The sequence below is a fragment of the Emydura macquarii genome, unplaced genomic scaffold (genome assembly GCF_026122565.2).
Source record: "Emydura macquarii macquarii isolate MOO-44397 ecotype Brisbane River unplaced genomic scaffold, CSIRO-AGI_Emac_v2 contig_2205, whole genome shotgun sequence".
Taxonomy (NCBI): domain Eukaryota; kingdom Metazoa; phylum Chordata; order Testudines; family Chelidae; genus Emydura; species Emydura macquarii.
Window position 1 is genome coordinate 25,085,062 of NW_027132342.1, and position 21,427 is coordinate 25,106,488.

General features: G+C 37.3%; 1 protein-coding gene across 1 annotated transcript in view; it reads right to left on the bottom strand.

Annotated features, from left to right (window-relative positions):
* CFAP54 (cilia and flagella associated protein 54) overlaps window positions 1-21,427 on the bottom strand; it is a 173,878-nt gene that overhangs the window by 35,348 nt on the left and 117,103 nt on the right. The window contains 11 exon segments of the mRNA XM_067559769.1: window positions 899-1,025; window positions 2,435-2,620; window positions 2,819-2,976; window positions 4,256-4,394; window positions 6,104-6,206; window positions 12,098-12,267; window positions 14,062-14,153; window positions 15,224-15,440; window positions 17,593-17,646; window positions 20,189-20,280; window positions 20,283-20,310. Of these exon segments, the coding sequence (XP_067415870.1) occupies window positions 899-1,025; window positions 2,435-2,620; window positions 2,819-2,976; window positions 4,256-4,394; window positions 6,104-6,206; window positions 12,098-12,267; window positions 14,062-14,153; window positions 15,224-15,440; window positions 17,593-17,646; window positions 20,189-20,280; window positions 20,283-20,310 (1,366 nt within the window).

Here is a 21,427-nt window from a genome sequence, read left to right on the forward strand (position 1 = left end):
TATCAGTTATCTACTATGATTCAGATACCACACCAAAGGACAGTTGGCAGGAGTGAATATACAGACAAGATTAATATTGTTTGTGTAACCTTAGCTATGGATGTCCTGACTTCTAAACATTCGGCTTGTTTGTATAACTACAAAGGTCCAGCCATTATTTAATTTTAAACTTCAAAACAGATCTAAAAGCTTTTTTCCCCTGAGAATATTCAATACATTTCGAAGTCTTTTGCAAAGAAATGTCATGCACTTCTAGTTACATTGGACAAATGGAGCAGAATTTATTTGTTCATTAACAGTTCACACAGCATTAAACATTATAGCTTATTTTATTGAGAGAAGGAATATTGGCCAGGATTATCTCCTATTCTTTTTTTAAAATTGTTTAGTTACCATAACAACTGTTCTCTGAGTGGGGATTGATATATTAGGGAGTTGGGATATATATGGGCAATTCTCAGAGAATAAATGGTGTGTGTGGCACTCAGCATGGTATTGTGAATGTCTACTTGGAAAAAATGAAAGTTATTAATTTATAACTACACATTGCACTAAGCAGTTGTGAAAAGCAAAATAAGTGGATACGTGGATGCAAATTATAGGGAAAATAATAACATGCATTGCACAAAATTATAATGTTTACATAACAAATTCATATTTTAAAACTTTTTATAGTTGTAATAGTTGTACCTTGTCTGCATAGTTGTTTTCCTGTTTGCAATGACTTTATCCATCTACTGAAGATTTCAGAAGGAAATATTTTCCTTATATTTTTACCATTACTAAATAAAAAATTGATGTAATTCATATCCCTCTGGTACTGTTTCAGTTAATCTAGTATTAGTTTTCAAATATTCGTCAGACGCATTATTGCAACAATGTACTTGATTTTTCTTACCAATTCTCATTTTGACTTTTGCCAGTAAGTTGATAGCTGGCAAGTAACTATTTTTCAAAGGAACCACAGGACTTGTCAATGCAGGGTTTTCCACACACTGTTCGATTGGTTCTCCAAGAGTAAAAATCTAGTAAAAATTAGTTTTATAAAGACAAATTATACACAACAATACTAACTATATGTATCCATTTCATATACAACCAGGCCATAATTCAACACTTTGGATCTATGAGGGCAGACCTTTGTACACATATAAAGCCCCACTGACTGCTTCATTGTGTCTTATGAAAGAGCACTGAAGAAGGGCTTGATACTCCTGAACTGCTGAATTAAGGATTGTCCTCTCCATTGAGAGCAAAGCTCCTCCAAATTGGGTACTTCAGATTGTATCCCAGATGGGATAGACACAAAGTCAATAAACTCATGATCAAGTTTACAAGTCTCAGGCTCCGAAACAGGCTAAGAGCTCCAGAAGCAAACTCCCTCAAACCAGAAAGTCATCAGAGAACAGAACCTCTTTGACTCCTTGCTTTTGGAAATAGAATGCTGCTACTGCCAGACCGGAGAAAAGTTCTTGAAGCCAATGAGAGACTGTCGCACAATAATATAAATTCATGTTCCAAAACTGCAGGCACTGTTGCCATAGGGGGAGACAAGGCAATTGGGAATTGCTGTTATGCAAGATGTAAAACTATTCAGATTAGCAAATTCCACAGATGGAAGTCTAAGAAGATAGAGTAGTCCATTTCATTCTTGATCATCTAGGTTTGGGGACATAACAATTTAATAGTTTAAGCCTCTGCATATTTACACATAAGAAAGAAGAGGATTTAATCTGAGAGCTTCTTTTGTGAACCTGTATCAGGAAGGGACAGAAAATGCAGAAGGGCAGGACTACTTCCAGATAATGAAGGAAATAATATATTGCTATAAATTTCTGCTAAAACTTTTATGTTTTTAGATGCATTTTAACTTTGTTTATGCTCTAATTCTTATGTAAAATCACTTTCTTTACACCACTGAACACTTTATTTTTGTGAATATTTATAAATAGTAAATATCTCTATTTTATACTGGATTTCTGGTTTGCGTGATTCTCAGATGAAGAACTAAGGCTAAAATTCTCAAAGGTGCTTAAAGTTAGGCACCTAAATCTGTAATTAGGTATCTAATGAGATGTCCAGATTTTCAGAGGTGTTGAGCATCCTTTGACTTCAATGGAAGCTGTGGGAGCTCAACATCCTTTGAAAATCAGGCCACTTATTTCAGTACCTAAGTGCTTATTCATTTCAAAATGAAACTGTGTAGTATTCAAAGTATAGATTATCTACATCTACATCTAACCCTTGATGAGTCTGTAGGAATTTGGTGAGAAGGACTAATTCTGTACATTGTGTAATCTGAAAGAAATTGGATTATATGCCCCCTTTCTCTCCAATGAATTGCTAAAATAGATTCCAGAGTAGGTTACAAAGGAGAAGAGTATGAGAGGTTTGCAAATTGCATGAAACTAACATAATTCACCAATATACACACCTGTTTAATGGTATATTTGTGAGCTAGAATTAGCACGTTTAATCGTTCGATTGCAGAAGAATGATGCTCTGTGTCCTCCTCCGTTTGTGTTGTCAATATGTCAGCCAGTAGAAGCATACTTTTGGCTAGTGTTAAAGAAGCCGTAGAGGAAATAAATGGTTTTTCTTGGAGTAAATTGATTATATCCTATTTGAACACAGATAAAGTAAATCAATTTAAGCAATTTTATTGTTTATTTATAAAGACACAAACAAAATGAAAATGTATGTTTATATACAGAGAATCTAAGAGGCATTAACTATTTCAGGCTTATTTTGTCCTGGCAGCAGTTTTATTTGCCAAAAAACAAAAAAATTAATAACTATGCTTTGTCTGCATTCAAACCTGCAGAAGAAGCTTAATGCCAGTCACTGGACGCCTTTCTTGCAGGTCAAGTATAATAGCTTCCACCATCATTTCAGCCTGTGTCTCAATGTCATTGAAGGCCTCTGCTTCTATTATTACTTCATTTATTAGACTTGAGCACTCAGTCGTGTCGTTTTCTAAGAAAGAAAGAAGGGGATTAATAATAAAAATAAGATAAAAATGATTTTACAATACCTGTTTCTTCCATAGTTAAAGGTCACATCCACCCTGAAAAATGACTGTAAAAGTGACATAATGGCATTCCATGTTTATTGTGTTTCACTGATTTCTATATCAAATTTGTTCAGTTTACAAGAAAAATTGGTTTGTTTTCAAATAGCCAGCATTGCAAACACACAAATTGGATTCTCTTCTTCTAAGATATCAGTACAAGTAAAGAAGATTCTGCAAGTCTGATGATACTCCAAATTACACCTGGGCAACTCCACTATAGTCTTCAAAATCTGCTGTCAGTTACAACTTTGAAACTCCATTAACCTTCATAGGGACTTCACAGGTGCAATTTAGAGCAGAGTGGACCTGCAAACCTATGTTAGTAGAGATGATACTCACACCAGAAAGTACACAACTTCAGAGCCCTCGTTGAGCTTTTAAGACTTCAAGTAGGAAAAACACCTGCTTAGTTTACAAGTAAAAAAATTCCATCTGGAATCAATGAGACACAATAAACAGGAACATTTTACAGACACCTTTCAGAGGGGAAATAGAGTTAAATATAGAATTATATATAAATTATAAATACATCATTTTTAGCTTGTATATATTTTAATTCGTACATTTATACATAATGCAATATAGTTAACTATACATAATTGTGTAACTGATTAAATATTAACTAACAATCTCATATACAAAAAAAAAACCCTAGCAATTTTGTGCAATTAGTGGTATAAAGTATTTTTATACTGTCATGCTCAAATGCTTGGAAATAAAAGACATTGGAACAGAATATTTCCATTTATGGGAGATATATAAAGTCAGCACAGCAGAGATGTATTTGAGGTTTGTTCAAGATAGAGATATGTAGCAGCAATAAACTTTTTAAAACTAAGTGTGCCTATTTAACTTAATTGCTATAAAGCACATCCATTTTTTTATTGCATACCTGATATTTCGAAAGGTAATGAGCATTAAGTAAGGCTTCTTTGATTTAATGCTTGTACTTTATAAACTAGAGAGAAAGACCAAACTCAGAAATAGAATATTTTCCAGGTTGTATTGGCTGAATTCAGTATAAATAGTCATTTACTGATAGTTCTAACATTAATATTTGTATTAGAGTAGAGATTGGGATCAGAGGACCATTATGTCGGGCACTATACAAACATCCAGGAACATATGGTCCCTACCCAAAGAGCATACAATCTAAAATGTATAAAGCAAAGACAATAGTACCTTTCATATCACCAATGCCACGTATCTGTGCTGTTAGTGCGGTCACTAATACCCTGCGACATCTCAGCCACAGACGTATGTTCATATGTTCTTGTGCTATTACATTGCAAGGCAGCAGAGTATTGTCAGCATAAAAATCCTGGTCATATTTCCAAAAGCAATAAAAAAATTACTCTGTGAATAAACCAGTTTAACACAACGCAGAACTGTTTGTGTTAAGTATATGTACTTCTTAGTATAATATAAATCAAAATAATACAAATATATTAAAAATAAAATAGTTAGAATTAAAAGTTTACTCAGTTTGGATCAATCAGTTTTTATTACAGATGTCAATTTATGATTTATTAAGTTAAACCTGATGAAGTAATGAAATCTAGAATGAAAATTAAACTGTGATGTGAGTGAATACATAAATATGTAATGTGTGTAGAATACATGGTGGTGATGAGCACATAATAAATTGAAGGACCATGTGGTGAACAGCATTTGATACACACTTTTGATCACCTCATCTGCACTTTGCCCACTAATCCACTGAGACTAATTCTAACATTTCAAATGTCTGAGCTACCTCAAGCAATTGTCTTCCAAAACAAATCCTACCACTTTTCATCTCCCACATAGGAACCCAAAATTCTGAGGTGCACAATGGGCTATATTAGTCCTAGGCAAACGACAAATCCAACATCTCATTAGCAATCAGAACTAAAAATGAATGTTATATACCACTGGAAAAGGTACAGGAGAGCTCCGAAACCAACCTTCTGTATCACCTCCATTCCCTTACAAGCAGTCTTTTTGAGACTGACTGGGTTCTGCAATCCAGATCCCAATGACTTGTGCCATCAGAATACAACAGGTGAGCACGGCCAGAGTTTGTTGTTTAGCTAGTGTTACTATTATATACTTTAGCTCACATTCTGCTTTTAGTGACATCCATTCAACATAAATGGCTTGCAAGGCTGGATTCTGACCTTAGAAATCAGTCTCCTTTAAAAGATATTTTATGTTGAGAGCCTTAACAATTACTGCAGTCCAACTTACATTTTAATTTTCGTTGTTTATGCATTGCTGGAGGTACAGTATGTTGGACTATTAAGATAATAAAAGACCTCAGTCAGAGTTTTGTCAATCTTTAGACAAGTATTAAGATAATTGATCAGAAATTGAACAATTTTAGATCTCACTGATGATGTGTATTTGTCTGTCTGGCTCTTTCAGTGCAATGCTCTTACTCAGTACATTTGCTCATATGAGTTACAAATAGTAAAGTCAATGACTTACTTATTTTGTAGCATACAAAAATGTGTGAAGAGATTTGAAGTTCAAATCTATATTCTACCATATAGAAGAAAATCCTGAATTTCTAGATTGTAGCACGATTAGTGGAAGGCTAGTTTGTTTGTTTTTTTGGTTTTTTTTTGTTTGTGGTAGATCAATATAACAAGGTATTTTTGTTTTGGTTTGCTTTGCTTTTTATGGGGTTTATAGGCAGAGGAAAATGCTGATGCTAAGATGTGCAACATGAAAAATATCCTAACTGAATATATAACTCTCCCAAAACATATTAACTACAATGATAACCATTAAAAGTCAGTTTGACAACAATAACCATACAGAGATATCAGATTTACCAGACCTCTCCTATACTAAGACTAAAAAGTAAATTAAGTACCTCAGATACCTCTGCCTAATAACTGTAGATAAATGCTCTTTAGTGGTGATCCCTGTACACTACCACTTCCGAAAGAGTTTCAGCAGTATGCTCAATTTGACATTTTGATGCAAGACTTTATATAGTAAGCAAACAATAATTTAAAAAATAGAATCTGTATCAATACATACTCCATACTCTGTTCGCTGTATATTTAGCTGAATATGTGGAATCTTCTTCCTGAAAATGTTTGCATCTTGAAGAAGTTGAATTGCAGAGAAAGCCAAAGCAGCACTATGATAGGAAATATATTGTTAAAAAATAAAAGTTATGTACCATTTTATGCATTCACATAATCATTCTGATGGCTAGACCATTTCTGACTGTGAACCAGCAGCTATAGATTAGCTTTTGCTTAATTAATATAAAAAAGTGTATATATAGTATACACTGAATTAAAGGAGGTGCAATATAAATGGGAAGGAATACTGCGGAGTCTTTCTACAAAGAGACACAACTCACTACAAAGAAACATAAGTCATAAACATGGGTAGAGTCACCGAGTTAGTTAAAATAAAACTCAAAATCTCAAGCTCAGTTTCACACCCCTTTCCTCAGGGCCAATTTTATAAATAAACAGAATATGCAAAAAGGCTTAAAGTAACAAAAACATGTTAATAGAGGCCTATACCACTATCTGTATGCTAGGAGAGGACACACCCTTCTCCCTTGGTACCCCTTTGTAGCTATACCTCAAGCTTTTGTCAAGTCTCTGTGAAGAGGCTTCCCTCTTCCCACGTCTGAGCCAAGAGCCTTCCATACAGTATCCAGTAAGCAGTCACATGGTATTTGGAAGCTGTCCCTGCGCCATCATATAGTGTTGATGGAGACTAACTCTCAGTAAAGGGCCATAACAGTCATAATGAGAAGCACACATGCACCCCAAGGCCCAGTGCTATTTTAACCACAGTACTTGGAACATTCAGTGCTCACAAATCATAAGTCAGGCCCCCCAAATCATGAGATTGGCTTGAAAATCATAAATGTTGGGCTTTTTTTTCCTTTGTTTTCTGATTCCCAAACCTGTAGGTTGCACTTGGGTCACATTTTCCATGTTTTCTTTGCAACCACAAGAACAAGGAATTTCCTTTTAAAAAAATAAAAGCTGAAATTCTTGTGCAACCTCTTGATTCTAGCAATTAGGGCAGTAAGAAAAAAATGTGATAAGGGTTCAACACTGTAAACCAGGGGTGTCAAATATCTAGCCCGTGGGCCGGATACGGCTCACCAACCTTTTTGGTCCGGTCACTGGCAGCAGTATGTGCTGCCGTGAGATGTTGCAGTGTCGCATGCTGCTGCCAGAGAGTACAATGCCGTGAGATGTCGCAGAGTTGTGTGCTGCCGCCAGAGAGTACACTGCCGTGAGATGTTGCGGCGTCACATGCTGCCACGAGATCTGTGTACTCTGGTGGCAGTGCATGGAGCACTGTGTGCACGAGACACAGTGCTCCGAAAGGCAGGAGAGGGACAGTGTGGTCTTGGGGCATCGCACAGTACTATCATTCTTAATCATTGATCGATTCTTTTAATCGTAAAATAGTAGTAGTTCTAGAAGTGAATTTGCTGCAGTTTTTATATCGCTGATATCTAGCAAATAAAATATAATACAACATAAAAATGGTTGTGCCTAGTATTTTGATTTATGGCATGTATGGCTCACTTGAAGTACATTTAATTCAAATCTGGCCTGCCACAGCAAATGAGTTTGACACCCCTGCTGTAAATAGTGCTTCTTTGAAAAAGAGAGGTCTTACCTGCTACACTGATATTTTATGACTGAAAAGGAATCTCCAGCAATTGCAGATATACCTGAAAATCCCACATTTTGTCAAAAGAATAAAGGTATTTTCAGGACAGGATAATGTTTGGGAAACTCATCTAGTGGGAAAATCTTTTCTAACAAAAGCTCCTGAGCAAACGTAGGGCCCATCCTCCAAAGAATGTGCTCCTCTTAACTGCTGTCTCCAACTTTCTGCTGAATCAGAGCTATGAGCAACAATGTTGCAGGTGTGGTGACATCATATGAGATATAGGTATTTTTTCCTGCCTTCCCGTCTTTCACCACATTTCTGAAGTTTCATTGCTTTTCTGCGATATTACACAGAGACATATCCTCCTAACAAGGCAAAGTATTTCCAGGCTACCATAACTCAAAAGGTAGAAGGCCCAACTTCTTGTTAGAAGGAATAAAACTATTCTACAAGTTAATTGTTTAAAAACGATAAACCAGGTTAATTTACATTATGGCCTCTTTACACAGCTCTGGCAATGTAAAGCTACCTTGAAATGGCCATACATTTTTTTTTTTGTGGTAGATCAATACAATACAACAAGGTACTTTTGTTTTGTTTTGCTTTACTTTTAATGGGATTTACAGGCATAGGAAAATGCTGATTACATTTATGGCCACCTTAAGGATTCTATACACTGTGTAAAAACAGTGTAAATGGGAATCAGACTATGTGAATTTTGAAAAGTTCTAGATTGATCATTCTAAAAGACAAAGTCCTTTATTTAGGCAGAAAGCAGAGAAAGGATGGACTGCAGTATTCTAAAATTACTCACATTTTCAACTCTTCACTAGATGGATAACCTCAAGAGGTGAGAGGGTAGTTCAGTCTCCATGCCCTTTCAGGTCTGGACCTCTATGCTGACTGTAGTGGTTGTGGTTTTTGTGATGTGGACACATGTCCACTAGGAATTGGATTGATTTTATTGATTCAGTACACAAAGACCCGCCCCCCCCAAACAGCAATGAGAACCAGGACAGCTGTTCTAGTAGTGCCTAGTTTTCCCATTTTTCTCAACTGAATCCTTAAAGTCTGATTTGCCATTGCTTTATTCCCGTTTTACATAATGGTGAAAAACTAGATACGCCCTGCAGCTTGTGAATTCAATGCTTGGCAAAGGGCGGATTCCATTAGGATGTATCTGAGACACTCTTCTCTTTGCTTCCTTGTTCTAGTCTTGAAGTCCTGGTAGTCAGGATGCCTGTCCCTGACATGGCTCTTACCCAAACACTTCAAACAGCAGGAGTCAGAATCACGCCCAGATTCACCGGCATTGATTGTGACACCTGGAACAGGGCTTGAAGCCAAAGGCCCTTGGCATAGACGCCTCAATTAACATTAAGGATATAAAAGGAAAACAAAAAAGAAAGGAAAAAAGGGGCCCAAGGAACCAAAATGAGTATCACTAACTACACCTAGGCTAACTACTAGCTATAAAAGGCTAGAAGAATGAACAAGATAATATTACCTTCTGAGAAAAGACAGTAAGAAGGAACTGAAGGATGGGCAGAGCAGTTCCACCTTTTATAACCTCACCTTGGCACACAAGGGACAACAAGGCACAGGCCTGGCCATCCCTCTGGGTACTTTTAAGGAAAACTCTGGCATTGGTATACAAGGCACACACCCACCTAGTGTAATGGACATATGCAAACACTTAAGATTAAGTACTTCCTTCCTGACCATCAGGAACAACTGAAATGCCCATATATAAGGCCAACTGAACATCCACTCTGCATTGGAGAGCCCCAAAAGATATTCAGCAAAATGCTTGACACACACTGATACCCCTGACACTGTAAAAAAAAAAAAAGCTTCCAGGCTGAAGCAAATTGTAAACCACGAGAGAGACCACAATACTGAGAAGAGAATTACATAAAATTTGACATGGAAATCAAAAGGTGGAGCATATTCGTATGTTATTTTCTCTTGGGGACATTTTTTAGTAGCATTAATCTGCTTGACAAGAACAGTGAACCACAAGGCTTTCATGAAGAGAAATGTCCACAGGCAGTCTATGAGTTCTCATTTCCCCATCTCCACTAATTACCTTATTAACCCTGATATAAAATAATCATAGCCCTGCTGCCTGGACTTCAGGGAAACTTCTGTCTTCTTTTAAATAATCTAAAGAAAATTCATCTGAAAGACTATACAGTTGTGCTATTTTAATGTCTTCAGTTAATTAGTGAATGTTTTATAGCACTTAGCAGATGGAGACTGGTAGATAAGTCCAATGTACTATTAGTATTATTCCATATATTTAAGAGAAAATCTTCTCTTTAGTAGGCTGAGAGTCAAGGCTACATGAGGATTCAACTTGAGGATGATACATGAGGATGATAGATAACTTATTGGAACACCAGAAAGGTCAGTTGCAAGTTCAGCATGATATTAGTGGGAGAATGGAAAGGTGAACTAAAACACTGGTGATTAGCCCATAAAGTGGTGATAAGATAAGCTTAAATTCTAGTTAACAGCCCACTGCAATGCAAGTATTTTTTACATCTAATAAAAGACCTAGTTAAAGGGAAGAGGCTGACATTATCAAAAACAAAAAATACTGTAATAAAATTATCATTCTTATTAAAATAGATTAATCTATTTTATTTGGTACTAAGCAGGTAATAAGCAGGAAAAATATCCTAAATGAAACATTAATATGATGTTCAGATGATTATACAGAAACTTCTATGAAGAATTTGTATCTCTTTACTGCGCTTGATATGTTTAAAGTACAGCAGAACCTCAATTTTATGAAGGTCTCAAAGAGCACCCAAAATGTTCACAAAATTTGAAGTTCAGAATTTATGGGGAAATCTGAAAATCATGAAAATACTACAGTATTCCACACAATATTATTCATTCAATTTTTAAATGAAAATATACTTCCGTGCAATTAATATCCAGTCATTCAAGTATATTAAAGACTATATTAGTGCAATTAAAACAGATCTAAAATCTAGTATTAAAATTAAGATGCGGCAGCAATGAGTAAATATGAAGAATTTTCTCTTAGGCCACGGACAAAAGGTATTTTAAAATAAAACCATTTCATTCATTCAAAACAATATTTTGCAAAAGATGTTCTACAGTATATACTAAAATTATACCACATGTAGGATTTAGCATTTGCTAAAATTTTCAGCCTCTCATTTTTAATAAACCCTTGGGTATTTTTTTTAATTGTGCAAAATATAACATCACAAACACTCTAGCTGGAACAACTGATATGTCAAATACTGGCTATTTTTTAAAATAAAACAAACCACGGAAATAGAAAATAGAATCTTAATACAAGTTGCCATGCACACAAATAACCGCACGGGACCTTAAGGGGGGGCGGGGTGGCATTGTCCAGCTTGTCAGGGGAAGAGATACAGCCCTTTAGGGGTGGGGGCTGACAGAGAGGTTCAATAGCTGCTGAAAAAGGAGAGTGGGTTCCCACAGGGACCAAAAGGGCTAGGGAATTGATAAAGGGCAAGCCCGGCAGGAGAAGCCCCTTTTCCTCTGACCAGGGGATCAGCACCCACTTTCCCTTCCCCTCAGAGGTGGCAAAATACCAGATTTGGTCAGGACCTGCTGTGGGCATTGCACTAGCTGCTCTTTTTTAGAGGGACTGGGAAGAAATTTTTCCCTCACCACCAGATTAGCCGAGGTGGACTGGGTTTTTTTTCTACCTTCCCCACCACAGATTTTGGGAGGGCTTTGTTATGGTGAGTAGGGATGGGAGTTAGGTTATGACATCACAACTTATTTTGTAAGAGTGGGGCGAATGTCCAGTGCAGGTACTCCGTAGGGAAGGGATACAGTGAGCAGATAATGGGAGGTGTTTGTTAAAGGAGTGAAATGGGGGAGATTCGGGATTCCTATGACTGGCACAGCAGGGAGCCAACCCCCCCCTTCCTGATAACCCACCTTAACCCTCATTTGAGGGTAGGAATAGTATGATCCCAGCAATGGGTTGGCTGCAGGATCTGGATGGAAAAGTGTGGGGGGGCGGGAAGGGAGGAGAGGGCAGGGGAGCTGGCAGAAGTCCCTGGGTAGATATTGAAATGATCATGGAGTTAACTGCACCGTACTTTTTTATCTGCTGTGTATATCCCAGACATCTAATAATAAAGGTGCAGCCTGATTAAAACCGTATCAAGTGTCTCCTGTCCTTCTTTCAGAATAGCCAGACAATTACTGTTGTCACTTCAGTTAGGTTTTAAGGTTTGAAATATATTAGTATTTTTAAAGGCAAAGAGGATTGTTGGGTTTGGTTGGTATCTTTTTTTTTTTAAATCTTACATTCAGCAAACTGCAATGTGTTCTGGTCATGATGTTATTTACCTGAAAGCAGTTTGATGTCTCTGCTGAGAAATAGCTGCAAGCTGAAGCTTGGCCTCAATAACAGTCTCTAATTCTACAGCAGAACACTGAGAAATCTTCCCATCATATTCGTTCTGTATACTGGTTACAAGAGTGTTAAGTCTTTCTTCAGCTTCTGTCAATAAAATCCCCTAAAGGAAGAACATCACAGCATCATTTAATTTCAAGAAATAATGCAAATAGAGTGAAGCTGCTCAAAAAGTTCTCTGTTATTGTCCGTGATTTCCCATACTTTGAAATAGACCAGCATGAATACAATGCACTATTTCTGTAAGCAAGATTATTTTTTTTGATCTGGTTATAATTCAAATAACTGGAAGTAGCACTGCATACTTAACTATACCAGCAATACTGTAATTCTTACTCTAGGCACAGTACTATGTGTCTTAAAATATCATTAGAAATAATTCAGTTAAACATTTTTCATTCCTATCTTTATATCATAGTTACAGGTAAGGATTCAGTAACTTTCAACTGTAAATAAAATAATAAATGAGTATGTTTTCATTTGGAAGAAACCTATTATTTTCTAAATATAACCTTTTTATAATTAATGAGTACAGTATATATCCTAAAAGTCCCTGAGTAGTTTGCAGGCCCTCTGATTCACATTAAGTAAAACTGCAGGAGACCTTAGAAAACCCCAGAACAGAAAGATATTTCTCTTTAAACTAATTAACCGTAGGAGTCTGGGAAGAATTTTGTTAAAAGTCATAGGAACATGTCATGCCATCCTTTTTTTAAGCAGAACTCCTCAATGACCTCAAAAGGGTGCTCTGCTTAAAAATCAATGGACTGATACGGCTCAAAGGAAACATCAGAAGTGTCAAACCTGTATTATGCCTCTCAAGTGTTTGCAGTCTCTAAAAGAAGAGCTCTCTTCCACTCATTTAAAAATTGTATGTGGCATGTTTTGAAGTATGGATCAGCATAGTATTACTTTCTAGTTACCAACTAAGCAACATAGGAATTTCCCTTCTGCATCAGACCCAAAGTTCATCTAGACCATTATTATGTCTCTGACAGTAGCCAACACCAGCTGCATCAGAGGTAAGTGTAAGAACCCTGCAGCAGGCTGATACGGGATAATCTACCCTTCTACTTCAGAATAGTTAGAGATTGGGATAAACCCTGAAGCATGAGGTTTAATATCTAAGATAAGCAATAAACAATTAGATAAGCTAATAAGCAATAGCCTGATTTCCAGGGTAAAGGGTCACAAGTAGAGGATGAGAAATTTGCAAGGAGAGAATAGTCCAATGATACTAGAACGACTACTTTCCCTCACTATTTTTTTAGCTTTTTCATTGATTTGGCTGAATTCACACAGGTATCATTAATGCCTATCAAGGACTCCAGTAAATTTATTCAAAATGTTTGAAATCTTTATTTTACTTTGTCAGAGCACTGGAGCTGTAATTTTTTAAGCTACATAACAAATTGAAAATGGAATGCTTTTCTTTTAAATGCCTTGTCAAAGGTTCTAGAAAATTAATATCTATTTATCCACATAGCAATTATCCCATCAAAGTGACTCAGATATGTTCTGCAGGTACCACCTCTAAAGGTGAATGGGTACTTTAGTCCTCATGTTCCAGTTAGTCCCAAATCTCTTAGCTGAAATAGTCACTATGGGATCCAGTTGTGACAGTGTTTTTCATGATGTGGACATTTGTCTAACAAAAACTTGACAAACTTCCAGATTCATTCAGCTGAGTACACTGAACAGCCATGACTTAAATTACAGCCACTATCAGCTTGGGTCACATTAGAAACAGTGACCTAGAAAAAAGAGGCTTTTTAACGCATTTCCAGTTCCCTACATCATCTAGTCCACCCAGTATAATTTCTACTACATAGAAAATATATAATTTGATGAACAATGGACTGTTTCCTACATTTAATTTCCTAAACAACAAAATTACCTTTAGCATAGCCACATTTAATTCATCTTTACATCTGACCAGTTGCACAGTAATGCTGCTTTGTTCCTGGTTTCTTGTCACTTCTGCATTAACTGGCAAATAAAATTTGTAAAAGCAAAGAACAGCAGTTTAATTCCAAGAAAGGTTTCAAGTTACAAAGGAGAAGAGCTGAGCAAATAATTCTCAATAATTTGACAAATGTATCCTATTTTTCTATTCACTGAATATTCATGAGTAAATCATGATTTTCTCAAACATGTTTCTTTTTTACATTTGTTCTAGCAAGTCAAACTTTTTATACTTCACACATCTCTGTTGCAGCTACAGGGCTCTGAGTTTTAGAGCTTTGGGGATGTGGTGGAGGGGGGAAATGCGGAAAAGCCTCCCCTTCCCACAAAGAGCTAGCCCCCCATGAAGGAAAGCATTGAGCCTGCAGCTGCAATGAGGATGTATAGAGCAGTTAGGCATAGTTTATATATTACAATCTAAATCCAACAACCTTTGGAACAAACAAAATATGTCTCTTTCTCTCTCTCTCCTCATTTTGTTTGTTCCTGTATCCATTTCTCTGTCTTCAACTTTTACACTATAAGATCCTTGGGGCAGGGACTATGTCTTATATTTGGAAGGGATCAGCATATTTTGGAAGCTTCCACAATGCATATAATTAATAGTAATAAGTGAAACATTATGACTATGAAAGGAAAAAAGTAGTGACCACATCATAACTTAAAGAGTATCTTCAGGTGGGTAATTTACTACAAAGAAAATCAAAGAAAGCCAGTCATTCATCTCCCAAGATGAAAAAAATGGATACTTATTTGGAAGAAAGTGATCAGGAAATGTTAAAACAGCACAAAGTACAAAAAGCCACAGGATTCCCCAACAATAATGTATGTAAAAAAGCAAGTAAGAATGAAAGGCAACTCTAAATAAAATTTAAATGTGAAATTTTAACTATAAAATTTGACAGCTTATATGTTCAAACTTTCTAAAATAAAAAATAAACATTTACATTTTCAGCAAGACATTATATGAATATTGTTTAAAATGTATCAGTGTAATGTGTACACAAATGTTAAAAATGACAAAATTATACATGAAACAAGCTGGAGCATAAAATCAAATGATGATCAAACTTTTCCATGACAGTTATAATTACTTTTTATGCTTGACTCCATGATTCTGCTTGGCTTTTTGAAGCTGGAGTTATCCACAGAATAGATTGTTTTCATCACTTTTTCAGGGATGATATTTATTGTTGCCGAAAGACAAATGATGAAATGCATTTTGGCCAAAGTTAATTTATTCATGATTTCTTGATCACACATTGAAACCACAGCTGGAGGTAGACTCCAATTAAATGTGTCTTCTAGTACCTACAAGCAAAGTTAATAATTGAAATTAGTATGAAATTACATGCTAAACGCTGTATTTGAATTCAACAGAAATGTGTACCCCACTTCTATTAATGACATTCATGAAATACAGGTAGATATGACTCATGCTAAATAATAATATATTTGTCACTGTGGAGGAATTGCTGTTTTTCTTCCTTAACATATTGACTTTCTGCCAAGTGGTGGCACATGTCAGGACCTGGCAGGTGAGTTTCCCGCTGTAGGAGAAAGTCAGTGACAAGGAGTCTGGGTATTTTCTTAGAGTAATTTGTTTTATTTATAAAGTATACATAAGTCCTTGTACAGAGGTGGTCACAAATAGTATGCAGGTAAACCTCTATTTCAATAATCTCAGCCAAAAGCCCAACTCTGCTCAAAGACTCGATTCTTGTTAGAGAGATTAAGGCAGGGAGCAAACTCCTGTTATTTGCACCCACAAAATAAACCCTGCACAACAAAACTAACAATACTATGTACTTGCTACACAACTTTGCATTTTCCACTGTACTCTCTGTAATGCTTCCTTAGTTATTATTAATAATAATTGTTATAACTTGTTAACAGTTCATGAAAATTAAATTTCACATCAGAACTCTGACGAGAAAAGTAAGTACTATTATCACCATTTGTTAGAGGGGAAAACTAACACATACAGGCATGACTTGACCAAAGCAGAAGAATGCCCATAGAATCATTAAGGCTCCATCTTAGAACTGAATTAATCAGTTCTGACATTTATATCTCCTGGTATTAAAACTGTACACTGTTTTCATAGTATCCAAAAGAATATGTAACACTGTATGTAACAGCACCATCTGGTGACCTCTATCATAACAATTTAATCAGCACTTCTGTATAACACATTAATTTTGAGTATCAAGAGATTTTCCAGATTGGGGTGAATACATGGTTTCATTGACATCAATGGCAAAACTCCCACAGACTTTACTAGGCCCAGGATTTCACCCATGTTGTTTAATATTCACTTCTCAGAGAGAGAAAGGAAAACATGAAGATATATTTTTGGTACTTACACAGTCCTTTTCATCAGACAATCCCAACACACTTTACAGAGATCCTTTAATCACCCTTCAAGTAGATTGAGTTTTAATATCCTCATTTTAGATGGATAAACTTAGAAATAGGAAGGATAAATGGCTCCCCAAGATCACGCAGAAACCAAAGGCAAGGCCAAGTATAGAAACAAAGAATATTGGTTTAGTGCTGTAACCAGTAGATCAAGATGAGACATGTACTTTCAAACAGTTACTCAGACTAAAGTCTGAATAAACTGTGTTAACAAAAGAGACACCATCAATTTAAAAATCTTGCTTCTGACTAATCTACCGTTGTTACAAGTGACACCTAAACTTACTGTAAATAAAAGTTTCTTTGCTTACACAGTGCACTGATAGAACTTTGTGCAAAGTCAGTTTCACTGTTTCTCCTGCACATTCAATTGGTTGTTTTTCTCTGGATCTTGTATACAGAATCAGGGACAGAAAATGTTAAAAACTTGGAAACTAAAAAGTGAGTAAATAGTTACCATGCAACTTTCACTGAAATTATAAATGGATAATTCCTTATGTAGATTATGGATTCTGTCCTCCCATATTTTTCTAAAAATAGCTTTCAGCTATCCACCCTGCCATTAGAAAAATGTATAAGGCAGCACTGAAAGGAATAACAAAGCTAGAGGAGGCTTTTAATATAGCACCATGACTGAGGTATAAATATCAGAACTAAATCAAATCTCAAGATATTGACACAGTCATCCTGTGGACATTCTTCTGCTTTGGTCCTGTCAAATTTCTCTGTCAGTTTTCTCATGTGATAAACTGGTGATAATAGTACTAACATCTATCCAACGAGGCCTATTGTGAAATGTAATGTTTATGAAGTGCTAAAGAGTGTTATTATTAACAATGTGAAACAAACAAATAAATAATAAAAGGAAACATTTGCAGAGGCATATAATGAACAACATAAGGTTGTAGAGAAAGCACAGGTTGTCAGGTATATTCTCCAGGTCACATAATTCCTATTGACTCGAACAGGTACTCTGCACGTAAATAGTCATGCACCGCACTAACATTCTAGTTCTCTGAGACATTTAGTTCCGTTTTCTTACCTGTAAGTTTGCATTTGTCAGGAGGGGTTTTGAGGAATCGAATTTCTGAAAAGGCTGTAATTAAAATGTAACAATGAATGATGAATGAGTTGCTAATGACCTCAACGGCACCTTTAAGTGGGGGCGGGGAAGAGGGGGATTTGTCTGACTGGCCGAATGAAGGGAACAGTGCTTTATGCATGGGGGGAGAAGTCAAACTGCGTTAAAGCAGGACAAGGGGCCATCATGGTGATGCTGACTTGTCCCCTGGAAACCAGATGGACAGAAGGGTTTAAACAGGGCAGCGCTGTGCATGAAGCCCCCATTTACACGGAGCAGGCTGAGGCAGCACCCAACCTCCCTCCCCTTTAGGTGATGAAATATCAGGTTTAGTCAAGACCTGCTGTGGGCATTGTGCTAACTGCCCCCTTTTTAGGAGGCCTGAGAAGGAATTTTTCCCTCACCACCAGATTGACCTAGATGAAGTTGGAGTTTTTTCACCCTTCCCACAGCAGGTTTAGGGAGGGCATTGTTCATGCATGGCATGAAGGGAGGTAGGCTATATGTCACAATTCATTATAGAAGTGTGGGGCAGATATTCAGTGCAGGTACTCTATAGGAAAGATATACCGTGACAGGATAAAAGCCTTGGAAAAGGACTTAAAAAGGAGGTGTTCCTTAAAGGAACATAACGGGGGGAGTGGGTTTGCAGCTTCTATGAGTGGTATGGCAGAAAGCCAACCCCCCTTTCCTATAGCCCACCTTAACCCTCTGACAAGGGGGGGTGGATGGTAAGGTCCCAGAAATGGATTGGCTGGGGAACCTGGATGGAGAAAGAGGGAGAGCTGGCAGAACCCCCCCTTGTAATTATTAAATGACCATGGGGTTACCTGCACAGTACACTTTTATCTGCCAGGTAGCTCCAGACATCTAATAATAAAGTTGCGGCCTGATTAAAACCATATCATACGTCTCCTGTCCCTCTTTCAGTATAGCCAGACAATGATCTTAAAAGGAACGTGGGGGGAACCAATGTAGTGGTACAGTGTCACGTGCTAAGTTGTCATGTAGGCTCAGGTCAGAAATTCATTTAAGCATGTGTTCAAATGCCATTGACTTCAGTGGGGCTGAAGCTCATGCTTAAGTGCTGCTCTGCGTACTGATGGTTTCCAGATCAGGGAGAAAGATAATATCACTAATGATACTGGTGTCCTCTAGTGGGGGTGCAATATGTTTACTCTGTTTAGGAAATAACATTGGTATCTTACTCTTGCAAGACCTTCAGCTTCTGAACCCATGAAGTATCTTCCTATGGCTTTTGTTTGAAAGAGACATTGGCAATTTTAAAAAAGATCACCTTTCTGCCTGAACATTTTTATTTAAGTTATGTTTCATATAAAATCTAAGATTACTATAGGTTAAAATGGGAGAAGGGAGATGTTTTTCTCCCCCCCTTTTTTATTTTATTTAATTTTATTCAATTTGTGCTTTTGACAACATTTTGTCTACTGTCAGCATCTCTGTAATCAGTTTCCCTTAGCCTTATTGTGGTCTCAATACCACGGGTGGAACAGAAATCAGAATCTAGCCCTTCGTGTATTTCATGTCACTGGCCCTCTGTAGTCAGTTTCACTGTTTCCCCATACTCAAGTCATTTTTCCCTGTTGCCTGTGTGAGCCATTCACATAAATAGGGGAATAAAAACATTTAAAAAAAGAGGACCACATAATTGTAATGCTACAAAAATTTCAAGGAACTTGGGTCCACATTTAGTATGTAAAACTACTTTTTACTCATCTTTTCAGACTGACTGGATTCCAAAATGACAGTAGCCCTTTTAAAAGGCTACAAGTTTCTCCTATAGTACAATGCTATAAATGTTAACCAAATATAGAAAGGAAGAGATGAAGGTAACGGAAGGCAATTAAAGAACTCAAGAAGTGAAAAGATACGATTTTTAACGTGTTATTTTTTTTTTAAACTAGCCTGGATGATTCTAATCTTCAAATGACAAACAGCAGAACTAATCAGGCTATCAGACCTTCATTTTGGGCACCAAAATATATAATATTATACACACACACATGCATGATTCCATACATGAGATTACATGAAAATAGTGTTAAGGTTGCAAAATAAAATGTTTCAAAATGAGGAGATGCCCAAATTAAGGATGTTTACACATCTTTAAATGTGCCCCTTTCTACATATGCATTATAAGAAAGGGTGAAATCATGGCATCACTGAAGTCAACAGGAATTTTGCCAGAAGGCTAGGATTTCACCCATAGTCTTAAACTACAGGATCACATGCTATTTTTTTCTGCAAGATGTCTGCCTTACTCATTGTATAGGCTGGATGGCCCATGGTGAACAAGGAAAGTGCTTAAAATGTATTTTTGTCTTCACTGTTCAATGAGTGGATCTCTCCCTCATTAAATGCATGTCACCTAAACTGGTTATTGAATGATGCTGGAGAATTTATAATTTTCAGGAACTAGTAATGGCTATACTGCTTGTAAAGATTTTGGATCCTTGTCATTTTATGGAGGAGAACCAAGTATTACAGGTTAGTGGCAGCTGAGGGTACAAATATAATTCAAGCATGCATATTTTACCATCATTTTCCCAATAAGTCTGTAGCCTGCAGGTACTTTCCAGGGAATTTTTTCGCCATGATTGAGCAGACACAATTCATGGAAGGCCTCCCAAAAAATCCTAAATCTGTAAGTACTTTAAACTTTAAAGATATAAGAGACTGAGATTTAGTTTTAGTGCCTTTTCTTAGTCATTCCATTTACTTACAATAAAATATATTAAAAGGAAACTTGTCAAATAGTTTTGACCCCACGTTTGACCCTTTAAAATGGATACAAACTAATGAAGAATGTTCTCTGCTAGACATCAATTCTTTAAGTCTTGCACTGAATATATGAGACCCAAAAAACAAGGTTACTTATCAGTAACTGCTGTTCTTCGAGATGTGTTGCTCATGTCCATTCCAATATAGGTGTGTGCATGCCACAGTGCATGCTTCCCGGAACTTTTTTCCCCTTAGCAGACCCCGTAGGGCCGGCTCCGGTGCCCCCTGGAGTACCACGCCCATGCCGCAGCACATGAGGCACTGCCGGCCCTATGCCCCCTCAGTCCCTTCTTTCTGCCAACTCCAACAGTGGGGACGGGGGGTGGGTGTGGAATGGATATGAGCAACACATCTCGAAGAACAACAGTTACTGGTAAGTAACCTTGTTTTCTATCTTCGAGTGATTGCTCATATGCGTTCCAATATAGCCATACCTCAGAGGTGGGTAGGAGTTACCGGTGAGCTGCCCTCAACACGGCTCTGCCGAATCCTACGTCCTCTTGCACCTGCTGACCGATGGCGTAGTGGGACGTGAAGCTGTGGACCGACAACCAGGCGGCTGCTTTGCAGATGTCCTGCAGGGGCACTCTCTCCAGAAAAGCTGCAGACAAGGCCTTAGCTCTGGGTGAATGTGCTGTGATGACACCCGGCAGCGGCACATTCGCTGCTCCTAGCAGCACTTGATGCAGGATGTGATCCACTCGGAGATGTGCTGGGTGGAGACCGGTGATCCTTTCATCCGGTCCACCCACCCCGCGGTGAGGAGCTGCGCCAATTTCTGGAACGGCCGTCTCTTCGATGTAACAGGCCAGGGCTCGTCTCACGTCTAGCGAATGCCATCTCCGCTCCTCCCCCAAACTGTGCAGTTTGGGAAAAACACAGGGAGAGATCAATCGTGGTTACAACAAGATTCGGAAACCAATCCAGGCTGGGAGGCTGGGCGTGGCCTCCACTGCAGTTTATCCGTATAGAATAGTGTATAAGGGGGCTCCGA